The sequence below is a fragment of the Sapajus apella genome, unplaced genomic scaffold (assembly GCF_009761245.1).
Source record: "Sapajus apella isolate SASKATOON/1434 unplaced genomic scaffold, GSC_monkey_1.0 scaffold15, whole genome shotgun sequence".
NCBI lineage: Eukaryota > Metazoa > Chordata > Mammalia > Primates > Cebidae > Sapajus > Sapajus apella.
This window is the reverse complement of record NW_022436955.1, coordinates 26,875,813-26,897,071: the sequence shown is the minus strand read 5'-3', so window position 1 is coordinate 26,897,071 and position 21,259 is coordinate 26,875,813. Positions and strand designations below refer to the sequence as shown.

The window sequence follows — 21,259 nt, the reverse complement described above, 5'->3', positions numbered from 1 at the left end:
CCAAGGCTCAGGAATGTGAGGTGACCTGCCCAAGGCCACACAACTAATAAGATGCAGAGCTCAGATTCACAGCTCTGTGAATTCCCCATGCTCTGGGCCACTCTGCCACATGGGCTTTCTAATGGAAGAGCTGAGGGAAACTGAATAGAGCTTCTCAAATGTGTGAAAAGTCTCAGAGCAATGAACACAGGAATCCCTGAAGTGAGTCTGATAAAATATAAAGTTGTCCTTTAGATGTTTGTCAAGATTTTTCCATCAATATGGCTCATGCCTTTCTTTAGCAGTCCAAGGAAGTGGATAGAGCAGCAGGTATGGGGTCAAATCCAGAAGCCTGGTTCTCCAGTGGGTGACTCAGGCAAGGCAGGTCGGCCCTTGGGAACTCCATAGCCCTCCTAGTAGAATAGAGGCACTTAGAGAGCTCCTGTGAGTGCTATGGACCTACTGTAATGCCTGGATGAAAAAATGCTGTAACTGTTCACATTGTGGCTGTCCAATGCTAAGCACAGCGTAAACTTTCTTGCACATATTAGATATTCTAACATGTAGAAGAAGTAAGAATGGAGAAGTCTCCTGACTCTTGCTTATTCCAGAATGCTAGAGCCCAGGAGACAGAAAACTCGAATTTAGTACTCTGAGAGTCTTCCATGGAGAAAAATCAGCCCACACAACAATTTAAAATACATAGGAGAGAAAATATCTAAAGGAATTTAATTTTGGTTTCCAGTTTTAAGGTCCATAAGCAGAGATGCCATTCATTGAATTTCAATGGTCATTTCTATAGCTGTTCTTCAAAAAGGTAGAAATAAATTTATTTCCCATGGCTGTCTTAGAAACACACAACCACAAAATGTCTATTAAGCTGCCTGTTGGAATTTGTGGAAGCAAAGCTAAGCAGCTGGTCAGCATGTCTATGATGATCCTGGTTAGCCAAGGAAAGCCATTGCTGTAGCTGTGTCACTTAAAGAAATGACAATGCTTAGTGTTTCAAATGTGGATGCTTTCACAAGATTTACCTTAACACAGCTTTGAAAACATTTGGAATGCTTTGCCGGCAATCTTAACAATATTAACGGAGACCATGATTCCTGGTACACTCCCTCTGTTTGGTCACCAAATAAACTGGCTCATATAGAAACCTGTGTCTAGGCTGGGTGTGCTTTCTATATGAGTCATCTGGACTCAGATGTGAAGTGCAGGGAAAATTACCTTGGGCAGAGAGAACAATGTGAACAAAGACCTCGTGATCAGGCAGAGAGGATGTGGCATGTTCAGGGAGGCCAGCATGGACTAGAGTGGGATGGGAGCGTGGAAGGAGACAGAGTGAAGAGAGGCAGCAGGGCTGAACCACATCAGAGTTAGACTCTGCTTTATATTTTAGAGGCAACGGGGAGCCCCAGAAGACTTTGAAAGGCGTGACACGATGCCAGTGTTTGGGAAAAAGATGATTCTGCCTGCACCATTAAAAATATACTAAATAGGGGGCCGAGTGCAGTAGCTCACACCTGGCACTTTGGGAAGCCAAGACCAGCAGATCACCTGAGATCAGGAGTTTGAGACCAGCCTCGCCAACATGGTGAAAACCCATCTCTACAAAACTAAAAAAAAAAATTAGCCAGGCATGATGGCAGGTACCTATAATCCCTGCTACTCAAGAGGCTGAGGTGGAAGAATTGCTTGAATCTAGGAGGCAGAGGTTGCGGTGAGCCGAAATTGTGCCATTGCGCTCCAGCCTGAGTGACAAGAGCGAGACTTCATCTCAAAAAAATAAATGATAAGAGATTTTTTTTTAACTACAAAAATAACATGTGGTCACATTGCATCCAAACTAGAAAATACAGATAACAGCAAAAGCTCATGCTCTGCTGTTACTCTCCTGATCATGTGCTTCATTAATTCATTGACTTTTCATGACAACCCTTTGAGAGAGGCATCACTGTGCTTTTCAGTTGAAGAAACCAAGGCATAGTTTTAACCAGAAGGAATTTGCTCTCTATCTTATGATAAGAAAATTCTCAAGGAGCATTAACAACGATATGGGAGAAGAATGTTTCATGACATACAAATCATAATTATGGCTACTGGTTGTTCAAGCTAATGACGTTTCTCTGTGACAAAGCTGGTGAAAGGTGAAGTTGCAGTTCAGACTTGAGCAACCTGGATCTGAAGATAGTCATCTTAGACACTGCACTGTGGGAAACTTAAGATCAACCATAGTCCCAACAGGACCACTCCTAAAACATCACACAAATCCTTTTGTACCTTGGACCGTGACACTCTACATATACAAACAAACAAGTATCACAGCTTATGGAATATTTTGCAAACCACCTGCTCATCCATGGTGAACATCTTTCTGCATTATTAAATATTTAGCCACATCATTTCACATGATTTAGCGGAATACCAATGTGGGAACAGAGCACAATTTATTGAACAATTCCCCAATGGTTGGACATTTCATTTGGTTCCTTAAAAAAAAGAGCCGACAAAAACCCTTGTTGCTGGGTCTTTGCACACATATTTGATGACATGGAATTTCTGCATCAAAAAACACTAGGGGCACTTTAAAAAGCCATTTGATTCCTACTGCCAAAGTACTCAACAAATGACCTATATTGATTTGTATGTCCACCCCAGGGCAGGAGAGAGCCTGTTCTCCACAGTCTCCCAAAACTCAACTATAGAAGCCAACTGGGCTCAGCAACCTGGAAAAAGCCCACCTGGCCCATATGATAATGGGGCACTGAAGCCCATGTCCTGATCAGAACAAAAGTTCCACCAAAACTTCACTGTATTTTGCTTTTCTATGTTAAAAATGAAGTTCAAAATCTATTTATTCTGCAAGGTGCCACGCAAATAAAGATCAATATCACTGATTTGTATAGTAGGAGAAAAATACATAGGCTTTGGAGATGGGCTGATAGGGCTTAAATCTTAGTGACACTGAGGTCTCCTCTGTGTAACCAGGGCGCTTTACTGACCTCATTAGATTCCTATCAAAATCAAATGCCAAATAAAGCATGTTTTCTAGGGACTGATAGGTGCTGATGTGGTGAGACACATGATGACGTCATTTCAGTTTCTTTGCTATCACAGCCCCATTCTCAAGTTCAGGAATGACCGAAAGGGCAATGAGAGGTCTAAGAAACCTTCAGGAAAATGTCCCAAGTCTGGTCCAGAGTGTCTTTTTGTCTTCAGGAGACTCTAGAAGAATCTCAGTTTTCCCTCAGAGACTCCTCAGAGCCTACAAAGACAGAGTCTGAACCCAGTCCTCTGGTTGTCCTTAGCTCAGTCCATCTGGTGTGAACAAGTCCATGTGGCTCCAAGACTCAGCTCTGTGGAGTGCTCCTCATCTGGGAAATCTTCTGCTCCTATCTCCAGCTCCCCTTAGCCCCTCTCCTCTTACCTACCAGGGCTCTAACATAATGTAAATATCCATTCCAAGATGGTTGCATCCACTATCTAATCAATGTCTAGATGGCACTTTTTCTTTTACTCTTTTTACATTGAACTAGTTTTTAAAAATTACTGTAACCAAATTCTGAGCTTAGATTTCATTACCACATGTCTGTCTGAGGTTGTCTATTTCTTAATTGTGGGGGAAATAAACTGTGATACCAAAATGTGAAATCAGACCTATCACCCATGATGAATTTCTGTCCCTATAATTGAACTTCAAGGTGGTGGTTAATGATTGTGATTTAATATTTTGAGAGTGGACCTCAGATACAGACACATGACCACATGCTGCAGTCAGTACATGAGACTGCTGCTATTTGAGCATTTTGGCCAATGATCTCATAGACCAGTGCTGGCCAACTACAGCCCGTTGGTCAAATCCAGCCTGCTGTCTATACTTTAATGACTCATGAGCTTTAAAATGCTTTTTATAGTTTGTAACAGTTACATTTTAAATGGTTATATAAGTTCCTACATAATGAGGACTAAACTCTGACCTTTTTCTTCACTTGCCCAAATTCCTATCTAAGATATCTGGGGAGTCATGCTCTACAAACCACCAAGTCTCATCAGAGGGGTTTCATTTAACCCTATATAATGTGGCTTACTTTCCAGCCTGACTCTGGCAATAACATCAGATGACAGATAAGGAAGGAAATCAAAATATTTTAACCCCAAATACGTTTCTTTGCCGTGTCTTGAAATAGTCCTGCAAAGCTGTCTCTCATGGGGGGGGGGGGAAGCCACTGCATTCTGTAGAAAATCCCTTTTCCCTTTCTCAGGCCTTTTTCCTGATCCAAGAGAGAATCAACTAAGAGTGTGGCACCTTGTTAAAGTCTGACAAGGAACATTTACCATCTATTCTCTCTGAAGCCTGCTCCCTGCTTCATCTACATAATAAGAACCTCAGTCTCCACAACTCCTTATCTTAACTAGACATTTCCCTTCTACTGATTCCAGGTCTTTAAACTCTTTCAACCAATTGCCAAACAGAGAACATTTGAATCTACCGGTAACATGGAAACACACCCCCCTCTAGATATCCTGCCTGTCCAGACTGAATCATTGCACATCTTACAAGTATTGATTAATGTCTTCTATCCCCCTAAAATGTATAAAACTTACTTGTGGCCCGACCACCTTGGGCATATGCTCTCAGGGTCTCCTGAGGCCTGCGTCAGTGGCCATGGTCACTCATATTTGGCTCAGAAAAATAATAAATTTCTTCAAATTTTATAGAGTTTGACTCTTTTTGCTGACAAGAATATCCTCCACTTTGGCTGTTGGTCAAGAAAGCCTAAAAGATGTACTATTTGACTCTTACAAAAAAAATTTGCTGACCTCCAATCTCATAGATGATCCTACACCTTGAAGTCCCTTTCAATGCTGAATGTGACATCATAGTGCCATATATCCAATAAGGTTGACCATGCCTTTTAGAACTCCAAAGTGTTCAATTAAATAATATGTTCAACAAGCTTTTATCCTAAGGAAAGGTACAGCAAATGAGATACCCCTTAAAACAAAAGTTAAAGAAATGCGGATCCCAAGCGTTCTGAGATGTCATTATGTCTTGAAATGGTCTGGCATTAGTTTGCCTTAATCTAAGTGTTGTAGCTTCTGATTGCCTCTCTGCAAACTGCTTTCCAGTGGAAGCATGCTGCAGCTGTTCTAACCGCCCCGCTCCTGAGCCGAAGGCTGAGCACATTAAAGGAAGTACAAAAGAGTTACTTTCCAGAGACTCTCAACTAACTTTTCTTTCCTTAAATGATGGTCATTCTTCATATGACATGAGCAACATTTTGCTTATTTTTCTCTGCTGCTTTGAAACCAGAAACGAACTAGAGATTCTTTCTAAAGTGGAGGGTACCTCTTTCACCGACAGCAGGGATTTAGAGGATCTGGAGTTAGAACAATGTTATTTAAGTTCACTAACTGGCAAATCTGTTAATGAAGCAAAACCTGCATTAACATACTAATCATAGTCTCAGGCTGATAAAGAAAAAGAAACAGCTCTTGAAAAGAACTTTTTCCAAAAATGAAAACATTCTTTAGCTGTTTAGGGTACTTCACACACAATAAAATGAAGAAATTTAAAATGACAAAACAGAGAAGTACTCTAAATTCATCATCACTCTGCATATTAAGTTATTTTTACCATATAAAATACAAAAAAAGAAAAGAAAAATCTTAGAGAATTAAACATTTGTTAAATCTGAAAAGATGAATTTCTCTTCATGATAAAGTGTCTCTTGATTTAACATGTGCCCAGTAACTACTGATTGTCTGATACTTTAAGAAGCAAAAGAACAGAGGAAAGAAAATACCTATGGACTGATGTTTATTAACCTACTCAACAAGCTCAGAATTTAGATTCAAGTAATAACTCCTCATCTCCTCTCTCCATCGGGCTAGAAATCTCTGAGAATCCACTTATCAGTCACCAAGAGTCTCAACCTGTCTCCAAAAATGCCTGAACTTTGCCACTGATGATCTCTCCTTTAGCTTAACTAGTTTCCTCTCCAAGTCACAGGTCTGTAAACGCTGTGTTTAACAGAGCTGTGGTTAATGTTTAAATAATGGTGGTTCCCATTTACAGTAGGATGTAGCTATAATCCTTTGAACGACATCAGAAGCCCTTTGCAATATTGTTTCAGCTCCCTGCCCTTTTCTGGTATCTCCCTATACCATAGCCTCAACTCTGGAGTCTGTAAGTAGCGCGTGAAGATACCTTGCCTTTGTCCATGCCGTTCCTTTCCCACGATGCCCTTCCTTCTGCTTCCGCACTTCAGGTTTCCACTCATCCATCAAGGTTTGGTTTGAAGAGTGTATCTTTGCATGTGTGTGCTGTTGACCTACCTGCTTTGCCTCCATCACAGGCAGCTCAATCTTTGCATCCTGATATCCAGCACCATACCATGAATTCAGCAGACATTTGTAGGTGCTCAATATTTATTTACTAGCTTTGATCCCTGAATTTTTTGGGCTGGATTACCTCGGTGTTTCATTGAATTTAAAGAACCTGCCATAGTCTCTGCCATGCGGGCAAAGCATAAATGTACTTCCTGTAGGAGAATCTCCAACTTCTTTCTGCTTCTCCAATCTCACTGCCAATCATGAAAACATCTAATACCAACTACAGTTTATAGAGCGCTTAAACGTAAGGTAATTATCATGCTAGCACTTGGCACATCTTATTTGATATTTTCGGTAAGCCGGTGAGATTGGGACTGTGATTATTCTCGTTGTGGCAGATGAAGAAATCGAGGTTTAGAGAGGTCTCATAGCTGACACAACAACAACAACAAAAACAACAACAACAACCACAAAAAACTACAGGTAGGCTCAGCCCTTGGCCCGTTTCTCTTAAAGCAGGTTTCAACTAAACTGAGGTCATACGAAGAGACTAGTCATGGTCTTCGCTTACATGGATTGACGGGTCATACTTAGAGGGTAGGGGGAAGTGGTTAGGGTTATCACTAGTGGAGTCCTGAGACTCATCGAGGTCTTGTAGGGTTTACCCACCATGGATGAACAAATGAGGCCACAAGATAAAGACCCTGTCCTTCACCATCTCTAACCCCCCACCAATCCCCATTGCCATCAGCAGGAGGCTTGCACTCATGGAACTAAATTTCAGATGCCAGGACTTGGCATTCTGCCTTCTGAACGTCCTATTCCACTTTATTTGCTGAAATAACTGAGCAAGTGCGATTAGCATAGGGTGTTAGCTGTGTTTCATTTGCAAGGATAATGCATTATTTTTAAAATAATAAGGCAATTTATTTACATCTACTTTTTTCCTTCTCAATTTTCACAGCAGCAAGTGATTAAAAAAAATGGAGAAAATTACCCCAACAGAAATATTTATGAGTAAATAGCTCGAAGAAATGGTGAGGATGCTACTATCTGAATAATTCTGGTCCCACCCACCAAAACAAAGAAAGATAATATTCCTGACAGCATGATTGAACTGTGTGTAATTACTGCCAATGTTTTAAACATGATGATAATGAGAAAAGTATTAGCATTAAATCAGAAAGGCCTAGAAACATTTATTTTCCAAAGAGTATGACTACTACCTCTATCTTTCATTGAAGGCATTAGAGGAAATGGTATCCTTTATTACCTTTGTTTTTTTCTGGCAGCTCAATTTGATATCATCATTTTCACAGATTTCTTTAGTATGTTTCTGGAGATGCAGCCTACGTGACAATATTTTAATGTGGATCATTTTGACCAAACACATAGTTCTCTGTTGACTTGCAGCTACACGTCCAAATTCACTGACGAGTTGGCATAGGGTGTTCTTCCTAACATTCTTCAGTTTTCTTCTCTGACATGGTCATGGACTTCTGAATATCTCATAGCAAATAAATGCACATAAATCTAAGACTAAGTCCTTATGTAACACTTAACATGGAAAGAAAGAAAGAAATTCTCTCTGTTTTTACATTTGGCCTAAAAATTTGGGCATTATAGTTTCAGAAAATGCTTTTCCAGCTGAAAATAGAAAACAAATTACTTTCACAGCCCTAATATCTTTTATTGCATGTACATTTTCACAGGCAGGCTACCACTTTCCCTAGATTATCTGGGAGATAATAGATAATAAGGTAAAGACAAATTCAAACAAAGATAGAAAAGTGCTCAGCTCAAACCCTTTAAAAAGACTAATGATACTCTCTCAATGCAAATGTTAAGATTGCTTTTTAAGGGTCTCTTTTGGAAACTGTTTCCATTAAAGAAGAAAAAAAATCCTGACCATTAGCTACTCCCAGTAGTTGCAAATTGTGGCTGTGTTCAGAAAGGTGACAGATTTCAGTGGGTGAATTTCAGTTTAGTGGCCAAGATGATCAACTAAATAAACCATTTATCAAATGCTAGAGACCTTTATCTGATTTTATTTTGTAGTGCAGCCAGACATAGTTTAAACACAGAGACAGAGATGCCAGAAGTGAGGGGCTAAGTATGGCTATAGAAAATAATAAAACAGTGCCCCAAATGAACCCAATTTCATTTACTAGAATATATGGTTCTTATTTTCTGCAAACATTTCCCCAAACACTTAAGCAAGAGGCACAGATCCTCCTGTCCATCCTATTCACCCAGCAGACCAAGGCACTATTTCTTAAAGCAGTTTCTGCAGAAGGTAAACATAAAGTGAATAAATTAGATTACTGGATGATTGCACAAGGGTAAGACTAAGCTTTCAACTGAAATAAAGTAACTTCCTCTGTTTATATATCCATGCTAGAATGGAGATCCTGCAGACCGTTTTGAGATAATACAAACCTAAGGAATACAGGTCATCACCCATCCACCCCACTGACAGATCGTTACCCAGTGCCTATTACTTATCTGGTGCTATATTTGGTCATGGGAATAGAGAGACAGAACAGAAATCCAAGGTCCCTTTCTTCAGGAAGCGTATGTTCTGGCAGGGTTTCCGAACAAGTAACTAGATGAACTTGTAATGGAAAATGCAAATGTCTTGGGGAAACTTGTCACCTATTAATACTGAGCTTAAGATACAGAAGGGGAAGAAATGGTCACTTCACCTGCTCTCAAGCCAGTGCGAATCACAGTCTCTTCCTCACACCCTTCCCACCCTTCAACTCTCAACAAACACTTCTTTGAGCATTTCTCATGTGCTAGGTACTGGGATTATGCCATGGGAAAACCAAATATCCCTCAAACTGCATGTATGAGCATTTAACATGGTGAGTGCAGGCAGGCAGTCATGGACTCCCTCAAGAACTGTGGCTGCTGACCTTGGAGCAGGACAGGAGCAGATCAGATGCGGGCACCTGCCTCAGTTGGCTCCAGGTGAGATATCCTGGGAGGGGAGGAAGGTGGGAAGAAGAAAGGATGACAACCAAAGTGACAACATAGTAAGGGTCATTTCTCCACTGCCCCATGTGGCTATCCTTAGTTACACACCTTGTTACAAAGTGAATATATAAAAGGCAGAGAAGATGAATAGGTAGGCAGGTTCAAAGAAAAGTCTCAGTGCCTGCCACCTCCCCACCCATCTTGTGTCATCTGTCTCTCCCTTGGTTAAACACTTCCTGCTGGGGTCCTCCTTGGTAGATGCACTTAAGAAAGGAAATGCACTGAATGGAAAATAAAGATGAAAAATTGTTATTGTGTCAACTGAGCTCTTGCCAACCAATGGGCTTCCAGAGCATCCACTCCCAACAAACCAGGACACACACATTTGCTTTGTCCCTTGTTCAGGTGGGAGCCAGAGGTGCTAGTGAGCAGAGGTGTGTGTGTGTGTGTGTGTGTGTGTGTGTGTGTGTGTGTGTGTGTGTGTGTGTAGTTTCTGCGGCATCTGCTCTTGAAGCAGTTTGTGACATAGCTGCCGGCACTCACTATATTCATTGCTCCAGCATGCAATTTGAGATACTGTGAGTGAAGACGGGAGGCAAGGTCACAAATCTTAAAAGCAACTTGAATCATCTCAAAGTCCATAAGGTCCCAAATAGGATACTTTCTTAAATGAAAGCTACATAACTGTGTAATAAATGTTCTGCCCAGCTGGCCCAGAAGTAGACTTTAAAACCACACCTAAGACAGGATGCCTTCTCAGAAGGTCTTCAGAAATAATAGTAATAATAAAATCCCACAAACCTGCTGAAGAAACTATCGTAGCTATGTGAAACCTAAAAAAGTACTGGGTCTCAGTGAGAGGAAAACGTTGCAAACTCTGGGGAACTTCTCTGGACATGTGAAGCGCAAATTCTTTCCCCTCAAAGACAAGGAGCTTGGAGTCACGTTCCACCACCTCAACAAACATGCTGAAGCGACACTTGTCATAGTACTAGGAAAGAGCCAAGCCTTACCTAAATTTAGGGATGCTTTTTTCTTTTGGATTGCACCAATGTTGCCTGGATCAGCACTGAACTCTGGAAACCCTCATACAAGAGTGACACTCTTTATTTGTTTTCATTGATTTTCTAATTTCAGTTAAATTGTGTCAATCTTTTTGGGGGGCTGTTTATGTTCAGTGACTAGAAATGCTTAATTAAACTCCCATAATTACATACTTATTACGACTTAATGAAAGCCCACATGAAAAGATCATGAGCTGGAAACACATTTGCCCCTAAAATAAACTTTAAAAAATGGGATAATATACTGTATTATCACTTTGGTTTCTAAATAGAGACATAAAATATTTTCTCTCCGAACAAAGAGAGCTGAAATGGAGAAATCACGATGCTTCATCTACTTCCTTTGAAAGGATCTTGCAAGAAGCTTCGGGAGCATTAGGATTATAGAAAAGCTGGCGTGTGTGTGTGCGTGTGTGTGTGCATGTGTGTGTGCATGCTGAGTGGGGAATAGAGGGCCTTGGGAATTCATCACTGGCCTCCAAAAGAAAAAAAATATGTCAGTCATAAGAATAGAGGGGGTTGGAAAGAGAATGGGAGATAAAATTAAGGAAATGGATTCAATACTTTTTCTACGTTCCTATTCTTTAACTAGAAACAATTACATTTTCCAAAGGACAATCAGAGTTTCAGTGTAAATTTCTTTCTCTCTCTCTCCCCTCCAATAATTTCCTATTTCTAGCTTCTGTTTCTCACCCCTTATGTAAGATCTTAGTTTTATTTCCAACTCTGTCTTGCCTTCCCCCCCACTTCCAACAAACAGATAATTAGGATTTTTAGGAGTGCTTCAACCATGCAAGGCAGTAGAAATACAAACATGCATATGATCACAATCTCTGTTCTCAAGAAATTTACAGCCTTACACCACTGTTGCCCAGTAGAACCTTGGGGCGATGGAAGTGTTCTGGGTCTTCACTGTCCCGTACAATAGCCACCAACCACATGTGACCGCTGAGCCCTTGAAACACGGTTCATGTGACTGAGAACCTACTTTTTACATCTTGATTTCAATTGATATACTTTAAAACTGCAATAACCCCATGTGACTAGTGGTTTCTGTACTAAACAATTCGGGTCTAGATCAAGAGAAAGAGAATCTTCTTTGGAGACAAAAGACAACCTAATTAGCACATGCCAACTGCTATATGATGGTTACAGGCAAGGGTGGTCAGAGATGGGATGAAGAACAAGGGCATGGAAGAATCAGGTGGATGAGGACAGCTTCTTAGAGGGGGTTGATGTAACCCAGAATCTCTTGAGAAATGACAGCGTATTTAAGAGAGGAGAAAGCAGAGGAAATGACATTCTGAACCATGGATTTATTTTATCAAAAACACTGAGGGGAAAATCCACAGAGCCCCTGAGGGAAACCCAATAGTTACCATGGAACAAACGGTGTTGCAGAAGGTCAAGGGCAACTCCAAGGTGCCATGCCCGTGGGATGATGTCAGGAGCAGGGAATTCCAGAATGGGAGCAGATTTAGGGTGGATGGAGAACGAAGGATGGATGAGAATCCACGAGCTGGTTTAAGAATGCTGTGTTTGGGGAGCCACGAGAGTCTTCTATTTAAGGTAGCTTATGTTAAGCTACAGGGTGGACCTCAAACTCAGGAAAGAATAGGGCCAGAGGGACTCATGCAGGTGGAAACATAAACGAGGTGGACGCACACGTCCCATCTGGAGGGGACAGCTGGCCCTGGATCCACTGGAGCATCACACCTCATGCCACTGATGGTGCACGTGTGGGAAGTGGGCCCAAAGTCTCCAGGATTTCTGATTTCCAGAAAAACTGGAAATAGGCATTTTTTAAAAAGAAATATGAAATCTAAATATTTTGATATGGCAAATAACTCTAAAAGCTTTAAAACACTGAGGGCACAACCAAAGAGCAGGCATGCAGACTGACTGGTCTAGGGGGTCACCTGTTTGTGACCAGTGGCCCAGGAGATGGAGGAGATTCCGTGGAGAGAGTCTAAAGGGAAGAGAACAGAGATAGAGGAAGAGAGAGGTTCTAGGGGAACACAGGATGCCTGTAGCCAAGGGTTAGAGAAGAGAGTCACAGCCATTTGACTCTGCAACAAGGACAGCCTCTGTGATCCTGGACGAAGCAGCGAAGCCACCTCCCCTCCCATCTCCTCCTTCCCTTGTCCTGCCCTCTCCCTTCAAGCACTAAAGCAGGGGCTAGAGGCAAAGTTTAGAATCACCAGGGCCTAGAGAATAAGTGGTTGATGAGAAAAGAGAGGAATCAGGTTGAGTGAATATAAACAGTTCCAAGTCCTTTAGCTTTTTAGAGCACGTTTCCCTGGTCACATAGTATCCCATTTCCCTTCATTTTTCCCCACCGGAACATGTACGAACACCTCATTTCTGCCTTTACAGTATAAACAGCCATTGACTGGAGCCCCACATCTTCCCTTGAACGAAAGCCATGTTCTGTTCTCGTGAAAAGGAAATGTATTCTTTTCAGCTCACCTCTCGGTCCAGCAGCGCAGGTGACACAACGGTGACAATGTCTCCTTTCTCAGGATCGATGTAGAACATGTTAGGAGACGGCTTGTCAGGCGTCTGCTGACGGATATTGTACCGAAGGAGGGCATTATCCGTGGCAGGGTCATCTGCATCAAAGGCTGTCATCCGCATCACCGTGGTCCCTGCCGGGGCAGGACAGAAAGGCAGGGAATGGTTACCAATGCAGGCAGCAATGGCCAGAGCCCCTTCCCTACCCGGGCAGTAGCAAAGGAATAGTGTGCCAATCACTTTCCAAATTAAAAAAGAAAAGTATTTCCCAAGCTCTGCTGTGTTTCAGCTTTTTCCTCCTTTCCCTCCCTGCACCATCTCATGAAAAGACCCAAAATAAAGAAAAAAAACTCTTTGCTGTTCAGCAGATTGACTGCTTTATTTTTCCCTCTGTTGATATACTGTTTGTTTTCGATGGCTTTCATTCCACTGCGGATGTGACTTTGTGAGAATGGCTTTCATTTTTTTTTTTCTTTTTCTGAGACAGACTCTGGCTTTGTCACCCGAGCCAGAGTGCAGTGGCGTGATCTCGGCTCACTGCAACCTCCGCCTCCCAGGTTCAAGCAATTCTCCTGCCTCAGCCTCCCAAGTAGCTGGGACTACAGGCGCACACAACCACATCCAGCTAATTTTTCTATTTTTAGCAGAAACAGGGTTTCACCATGTTGACCAGGATGGTCTCAATCCTTTGACCTTGTGATCTGCCCACCTCTGCCTCCCAAAATTTATATGTTTTACAGGTACAATTTATATTTATAAGTGCATAAAACAAGGTCTATACGGAGATCTTTACTCTGGTGATGGTAGTTAAATCTGGAGAAGAGAAGGGATTAGGATTTGGCATGGTCATTGGGAAAGATGTTGGTCTCATCTATACTGTTTTGTTTATTTTTACAAGGCGAATGTATTGCTTTGGCAACTAAAAATTAATTTACAAAAACCATAGTTGTAAGTACCAATAAAAACATGCCTGCTGGTTTTGATGATTGACAATAGCAATTGTATTGCTATTATATCTGACTTAGGGCAACCTGCCTAACTGTAACTTTTTAATCCCAATTTATTCTTCTACAAATTTAAAACCTCATCTTCCGATTTTGAACCTGTCTGGACACACAGAGTGTGACCTAACTTTAAGAGATCAAAGCAGCATATATAGTTTTCAGCAGGAATATTCATACAGAGAAAATACTGATGTCTAAAGGAAAGATAGACGTCATCTAGTTTTAGCACAACCCATAATCCTTTCCCTTCCATGACAATATTTCTCTAATCATCAAAGCCAGTTATTCCCCCCTCACAACTGGAATCAGGTTATCAGCCATTAAGCCTGATTGATCAGATAAACAAGGAAGAGCTGGCCACCCTCAAGGCTGGATCGATTTGTTAAGCAGTCTCAGTTAATTTCATCAATGGTGACATCCAGCCAGATGCCTCAAGGTGCACTTCCTATTCACCTCGTTTCTTTGCCCCATGTGAAATGGTCTTAGGGCAAGCTTCGAGGTTCAGCACCAGAAAAGAACATTCTTGCCCCACGCAGCCCCCTTGCCTCTGGAAGACAGCAGGAACAACGCGGCTCTGTCTCCCACTGACTGTGCTACAGAATCTGTGTTATCAAACAGTGGTCTAGGCAGCCACTCACAGTCTACGGAAATTGATGTGAAATGTGACACATATTAACCTTCCTGATCTAGGCAAACTTGAGGATATCCCCATCAGAAATCAGAGGCAGATTTCAGGCCGGCAATCTCACCCAGGGACATGCTGTAGGGAGATCCTTGTGGCCAAAGACATAGCAGGAGGCCTTAACCCCATCAATTCCACACCAGTCTCAAGTTAAGTACACTTGACCCAGTGCCTTACATTTAGTTAATGTCTAATGAATGCTTCATTGATTGGATTTGTGCCCTATTTAATACGCCTTTAATGGAAGTCAGAAAGGGTATAAAAATGAAGTCATCATAGCTTGCAACTGACATATGCATTAAAATGATTAGAGGAAAAAATAAAAGACCTCTTAGGTTGATGCATCTTCAGTTTTCACCAGGAAATTCACTGAGGATATCTTTTTGTTTACAGATTTGATAACGCGATATAACACAAAGTTATCCAGAAATACTCCTAAGCATACACAGAAAATGCTTTTTATTTTAATGGATTGTTATGGAACAAATGAACTCAGTCTTAAGCCTCATCTTTGTCTTAAGACATGAACACATTACTGGATTTACCTTGGTGGAAATCCCACCTCTGTGGGGACCGCTTTGTGCCTAACTCATGTGAATAGGTTTGCAGCATTGAAGACAACGACTCTGAGGTGACGTGTCTGCGTTGAAGTCTTGACAAGCTGCGTGACCATGGCCAGGTTATTTACCTCTCTCTGAGCCTCAGTTTCCCCATTGTCAACATTCCTCCTTGGTTGCTGTGAGCATTTCATGGGATGACCGATTTGAAGAACTTGGTACAGTGCCTGGTACATTAGGGTTCAGAGAAGGATGCCTTTTATTATCAAATTCTGTCCTGGGTTCTGAGCCAATGATGGCAGTGCAGGCATAGGCTTCAAATACAAGAGCCTAGAATTAAGTTGTCCAAAGAATGTGGGACAAGGGTTGGCTGGAGAACCCTCGCACCGTGTCCCTTTTCCCTTCTACCCTGCCCATGGTCTTAGCATGCAGATCTGTGGTTCCACTGTGGATATAACAACCCCCTCCAACACACACACATGTGCACACACACATTCTGTAGTCTATACTACGTCTCCATGTGGTCCTCTAGTCTTCCTCTAAGACCAGGCTTTACTGAGTCCCAACCTATCTGCTGAGTGCAATGCTTGGCTCTCACCAGCACCCCCTGCCCCGCCTGGAGGCTGGATCATGTTTCTCTCACTTCTGTGTGTTGCAAAGGCTGGATAAACCTCCTAAATCAGCATTTGCTCAATTGATTCCAAGGAACTCTGGTTCCAAAGGTTCAGTAGAGAAACATATTTGGGAAATATGGGAGAAACATTGCAAAGCAGGGTTCCCCTGGAGGAATTATCAGTCACTTTATTAAGCAGGCTCACAGTGTCAATCTCCAGGAGAGGGTGGAATCTGTGGCACTCCCCAAACTTCACTGTTGATAGAACCTCTTCATTTCAAAACCATCTGTCTTTTTGTGATGGCCCACAAGGTCCTAGTTGTGAGCTCTTGGAGGATACAGATGGTTTTGTTCATTTTGTAAGCCCTGTATCTGACACACGGTAGGTCTTCTATCAGTGTTCTTTGGGTTGAATTGCCTTCTTGCCATTCACTGTAGTCTTGCCTCATTCCACACTGACCAGAGCCACCAGCACTTTGTCTGCAAAGAAGAATGAAAAACTGAACAACTTGCCTGGAGATTTTTCACAACTGCCTCTGAGCTCCCCGTTCAATGTGCCTTGGAGGTCCTTACTGGAACGGGATTCCAGGGTCACACACCAATGCCATGCCAGGGCTGACATGCAGCAGGTGGGCATCGGTACAGCTGCTCCAACTGCCTGTAGGTGATGCCTGTGCCTCTCCTCTTCCTCAGCCCCACACACTGGAGACTCGGTGTCCGCCACTTTGTTTTCAGCAGCTCAGACAGCTTCCCATCCGGGCTTGTCTCGTGTTTCCAGACGGCAGAGAAAGGATAATTATATGATAGACACACACTGGGGTTTCCACAGAGTACATTTCTGTCTTTTCCCCCGTCACAATATTCTCCTGAGTGTCAAAATAAATTATAATCACCTTGTCACTCCCTGAACCAGATGAACTAGCAGCAGCCCCTCCAAAGGGGGAAAAAAAACCCAGTTGCTGGCTGAAAACCTCACGTCTGGCCGTCACTTTCTTTTGTTGAAGGACATGGCCTCCAGCCTGACAGGCTGATTAACAAGCGTCATTGCTTCCTCGTGGCCAGGTAGCTCCTTCCTCTTGACTGCAGCTCTCTGATTAAAGCAAGTGCCGCCTGGTGTCTTGACCTTGAAAGCCAGCTTTGAAGTTTTGCTTTCCTGTGACTTCAAGCAGAGTCAAGCCCTTGAGAAAGGAACGTGTAGATCTGACAGTGACGGGGGGTCTTCGGCTGGCTACAAGGATGGCGATGCTCCAAAACACAGTGACAAAATTATTCTGTTCTTCACATTTCTTTGACTCCATCCCTAAACATTTCCTGATCAAAAAGTGTCAGGCTCAATTTTTTTTTTTTTTTTTTTTTTTTTTTTACAAAATGCTATTCCTATAAGCGAATCTTATTTTGAGACACAGACATTCAGATCTATATTCAGCACTGGATTTCTGATAGCACCGTTAGGGCAACTATGTGCTTTCCAGGGAGAAATATGATGTTAAAGCAAACATGAGCAGAGATGGCAGATGTCACCAGGTGAACCTCTCTGATGTGACAAAATGGCACATTATTGTCAAGCATCAAATTCAGGAGAGGAGGCAGTGAGTTCTAATTCCACCCAAATGATGGTTTCTGAGATGAAATGATCTAACAGTTGTGCTTCCAAAGGACAATGTGGTCGAGGATACAGCACTGTACCACGTTACATGTGCATTTGCCCCTGAATCAGAAGACAAGGCTTAGACCATCTGCACCTTAGGTTGCTTAGTCAGGTGAGACAGATGTAGAAGCTGCTATTTTAAATTCTAGTATCTTAGGGTGTATCTAGTTGTATTCTCATCTGAAACTACATTTCCATTGAAGATCCTTCAGTTTGAAGGGTTTTGGGGCCTCCTGGTTCCAAATGAGAACCAGACAGTTCTCCTAGGACTGAGGGGATTCCAGGACAGTCCTGGGCACACCAGAACAAGTTGGTCACCTTGCAGGCCAAGTTTTGCTTTCAGATGTAGACACGTCTCATGGTCACGAGCAGCAGACTGCAGATGTAAGAACTGCTGCAACTGTGACTTTAGTACCTGGGACACAGCCCACAACCATTCACCCAGCCAAGCACCCCAGTCACATCAACCTAAAATTAGTTCCTGAACAAGCAGGTGGACATGAGCCAGTTCTCCCCTAGCAATCCTCAACAGCAAAGAGAGAGACCTAGGTGTGCAAAACCAAAGCAGAACCAAGCCAGTGGCCCAGCTAAGGACCTGGGCTGTCTAGTTTTAAATCCTGGCCTCACCAGCTGGGCTTCTCTGGGAAATTAAACCTCAATTTTTGTTGTTGAGACAGGGTCTCCCTGTGTCACCCAGGTCGGAACACAGTGGTGTGATCACGGCTCACGGCAGCCTTGATCTCCCAGGGTCAAGCGATCCTCCCACCTCAGCCTCCCAAGTAGCTGGGACTATAGGAGCGCACCACTATGCCTGGCTAATTTTTGTAGAGACGGGGTTTTGCCATGTTGCCTAGGCTGGTCTTGAACTCCTAGAGTCAAGGGATCTGCCCACCTTGGCCTCCCAAAGTGCTGGGATTACAGGTGTGAGCCATTGCACCCAGCATCAACTTTTCATGTACAAAACAGCCTCTCTCTCATGGGTTGTTGGAGGCATTGAGTGGATTACTGCTCTGGTCCATTTCCATTTCTACTCATTTCCATTAACATCTCTCCCCAAGAACATTTTCAGACATTTGTTTCTGCTTGACACCCTCTTACTCATCCCAAAATGTTAATTCTACAGATATACTGTGTATCTATTTATGTGTTATGGACCCTTGCAGGGTACAAACCATTGTAATATCGAATACATCTAATGTTTTAATCCCCTCTCTGAATCACCAATATTCTTTTTCTTAGAAGTAATATTGCCAGCTTTGAGAATGCACAAATTAATCAATATAAAGTCCAATTCCTGGGCGATGGTAAGTAACAGAGAAATATAAGTTTTACTGCAACTGTTTTTGGCTCTCACAATGTAGCACTCAGTTCTGTGAGGACCTATGCTGAGTGCAATGATGATGAGGAAAAAGTCTTGTGGGACCCAACCACTTAGGGTTTAAGTCATCCTACTTCTAGGACTCATTCTGAGGATCTACAGAAGCAGGAGTTACTTAAAATCTCATCAGGGCCTGGGCATGGTGGCTCACATCTGTAATCCCAGAACTTTGGGAGGCTGAGGCGGGTGGATCACCTGAGGTCAGTAGTTCAAGACCAGCCTGGCCAACATGGTAAAACATCGTCTCTACAAAACTACAAAAAAAAAAAAAAAAAAGTTAGCCAGGCATGATGGCTGTTGCCTGTAATCCCAAGCTACTCAGGAGGCTGGGGCAGGAGAATCACTTGAATCCAGGAGGAGGAGGTTGCAGTGAGCCAAGATGGCACCATTGCATGCCAATCTGGGCAACAAGAGGGAAACTCCATATCAAAAACAAAAATCTCATCAGGGAACAATTCCTTTTGTCCCTTAGACAAGCCTAGACACTTCTGTGGAGTGCACACACGCAATCATCCCCTTCATCTGGTTTTGTCCACATTTTCGGGTAGACAGCAATTAATAGTCAAATTGTTGAATGAACAGTTGATGAATGATAACCAACTAACCTGATAGGAATCCAGAGGAAGCCCAGGTTCGGCAGTGCACGTGTTCCTGCAAAGCTACCCATATGATGAATCGTAAATGATGTCTCATTTTCCCACTGGCCTGCATTTGCATTTCAGTCCTGCTTTATTTTCATTTGATGGGATGTCCAGTTGAAAGCCACTCCTCATCATTCAGCTTTACTTTTTTTTTTTTTTTTTTGCTCATCTTCAAAACACTCTACTGGCCAACCAGGTGGGAGAAGGAGATTGGCTCTCAGCTCTGGATGTGAAGACCGTTTAAGAAATCCCTGCCCCTGTACTCTGAGGCTGGGAGGATGAAACTGCAGACTGAGAGAGAGAAGAGATGCTTCTAGTCTGATTTTGGGGAGAAGAAAAGAGGGAACCAGACTCAGATCTAAGGCAAGGTCTGGGAGATTTGGCCTTGTAACCCTTGCTCCTTTTGGGGGCCCTTCTCTCGTTTGCCCAGTTATCCAGGAGTTTACCTTCACCAGCACAAGGATCCCTCCCACATTTTTCATATGGTGGTCCGGCTGTGCATTTGATCCAGAAAGTGCTTGCTAATGTGAGTTTTGATGAAGATGCTAATAACCTTTGGTTGGTCCTCTGACAGGAGCCCAATCCCATTAGCCTCGAAGGTGGGACTCTGTGTGGACAGAGTGGGAGCTGGGCCAGGAGTGAGAAGCTCACCCACACACCCAGTGCCCACACAGGTAGCTTCGCATGAGTCAAGTGCTCTCAAGACAATTGAGAGAGGTGGGGATGGTGGCCCTGGAGCCGGTGCCTCCTGCCTAAGGGGCAGCTGCCTTTCAGCTCAAAGGAATTGCTGCAGGTCTGAAATACAAGTCTGCACTAGCCAGAGCTTTTGATTTCTTAAGAAAAGGTGGTTTCCAGGTTCATCCATGTCCCTACAAAGGACACAAACTCATCATTTTTGATGGCTGCATAATATTCCATGGTGTATATGTGCCACATTTTTCCTGTCCGGTCTATCATCGATGGGCATTTGGGTTGGTTCCAGGTCTTTGCTATTGTAAACAGTGCTGCAATGAACATTCGTGTGCACGTGTCCTTATAGTAGAACGATTTATAATCCTTTGGATATATACCCAGTAATGGGATTGCTGGGTCAAATGTTCTCACTCATAGGCGGGTGTTGAACAATGAGAACACATGGACACAGGGAGGGGAGCACTACACACTGGGGTCAGTTGGGGGGAAATAGGGGAGGGACGGTAGGGGGTGGGGAGTTGGGGAGAGATAGCAAGGGGAGAGATGCCAGATGTAGGTGATGGGAGGAAGGCAGCAAATCACACTGCCACGTGTGTACCTATGCAACAATCTTGCATGTTCTTCACACGTACCCCAAAACCTAAAATGCAATAAAATAAATAAATGGGAAAAAAATAAAAATAAAATAAAAATTAAAAAATCAAAAAAAAAAAAAAGAAAAGGTGGAAATTTGGATTTTTGTATAAACTGTCAAAATGTTTACAGGTTAGACACTAGTTCAAATAAAAAAATGAAAGATCATTGAGTGGGACTAGGAAGGCCAAACAGAAGAGGTTATGGCAGGCTTTAGTCTGAGGCCCATCCGTTTTTGACCTTGACTGTTGGTAGAGCCATTCTTTGCCCTAAAGGCATGAACTAAATATTGTTGACGAGTACTACAGTGATAGACTACAACTGGAGGCTGAGGTGGGCAGATCACCAGAGGTCAGAAGTTCGAGACCAGCCTGACCAACACAGAGAAACCCATGTCTACTAAAAATACAAAATTGGCTGGGTGAAGTGGTCCATGCCTGTAATCCCAGCTACTCGGGAGGCTGAGGCAGGAGAATTGCTTGAATCCAGGAGGCATGAGCTAAGATAGTGACATTGCACTCCAGCCTGGGCAACAAGA

At 42.8% G+C, this 21,259-nt stretch overlaps 1 protein-coding gene across 3 annotated transcripts in view; it reads right to left on the bottom strand.

Annotated features, from left to right (window-relative positions):
- CDH13 (cadherin 13) overlaps positions 1 to 21,259 on the bottom strand; it is a 1,241,014-nt gene that overhangs the window by 292,717 nt on the left and 927,038 nt on the right. For all 3 annotated transcript variants that reach the window (XM_032283885.1, XM_032283883.1, XM_032283884.1), the window contains exon 7: positions 12,828 to 13,006. In XM_032283885.1, coding sequence (XP_032139776.1) covers positions 12,828 to 13,006 — 179 coding nt within the window. The remainder of the gene's footprint in view (positions 1 to 12,827; positions 13,007 to 21,259) is intronic.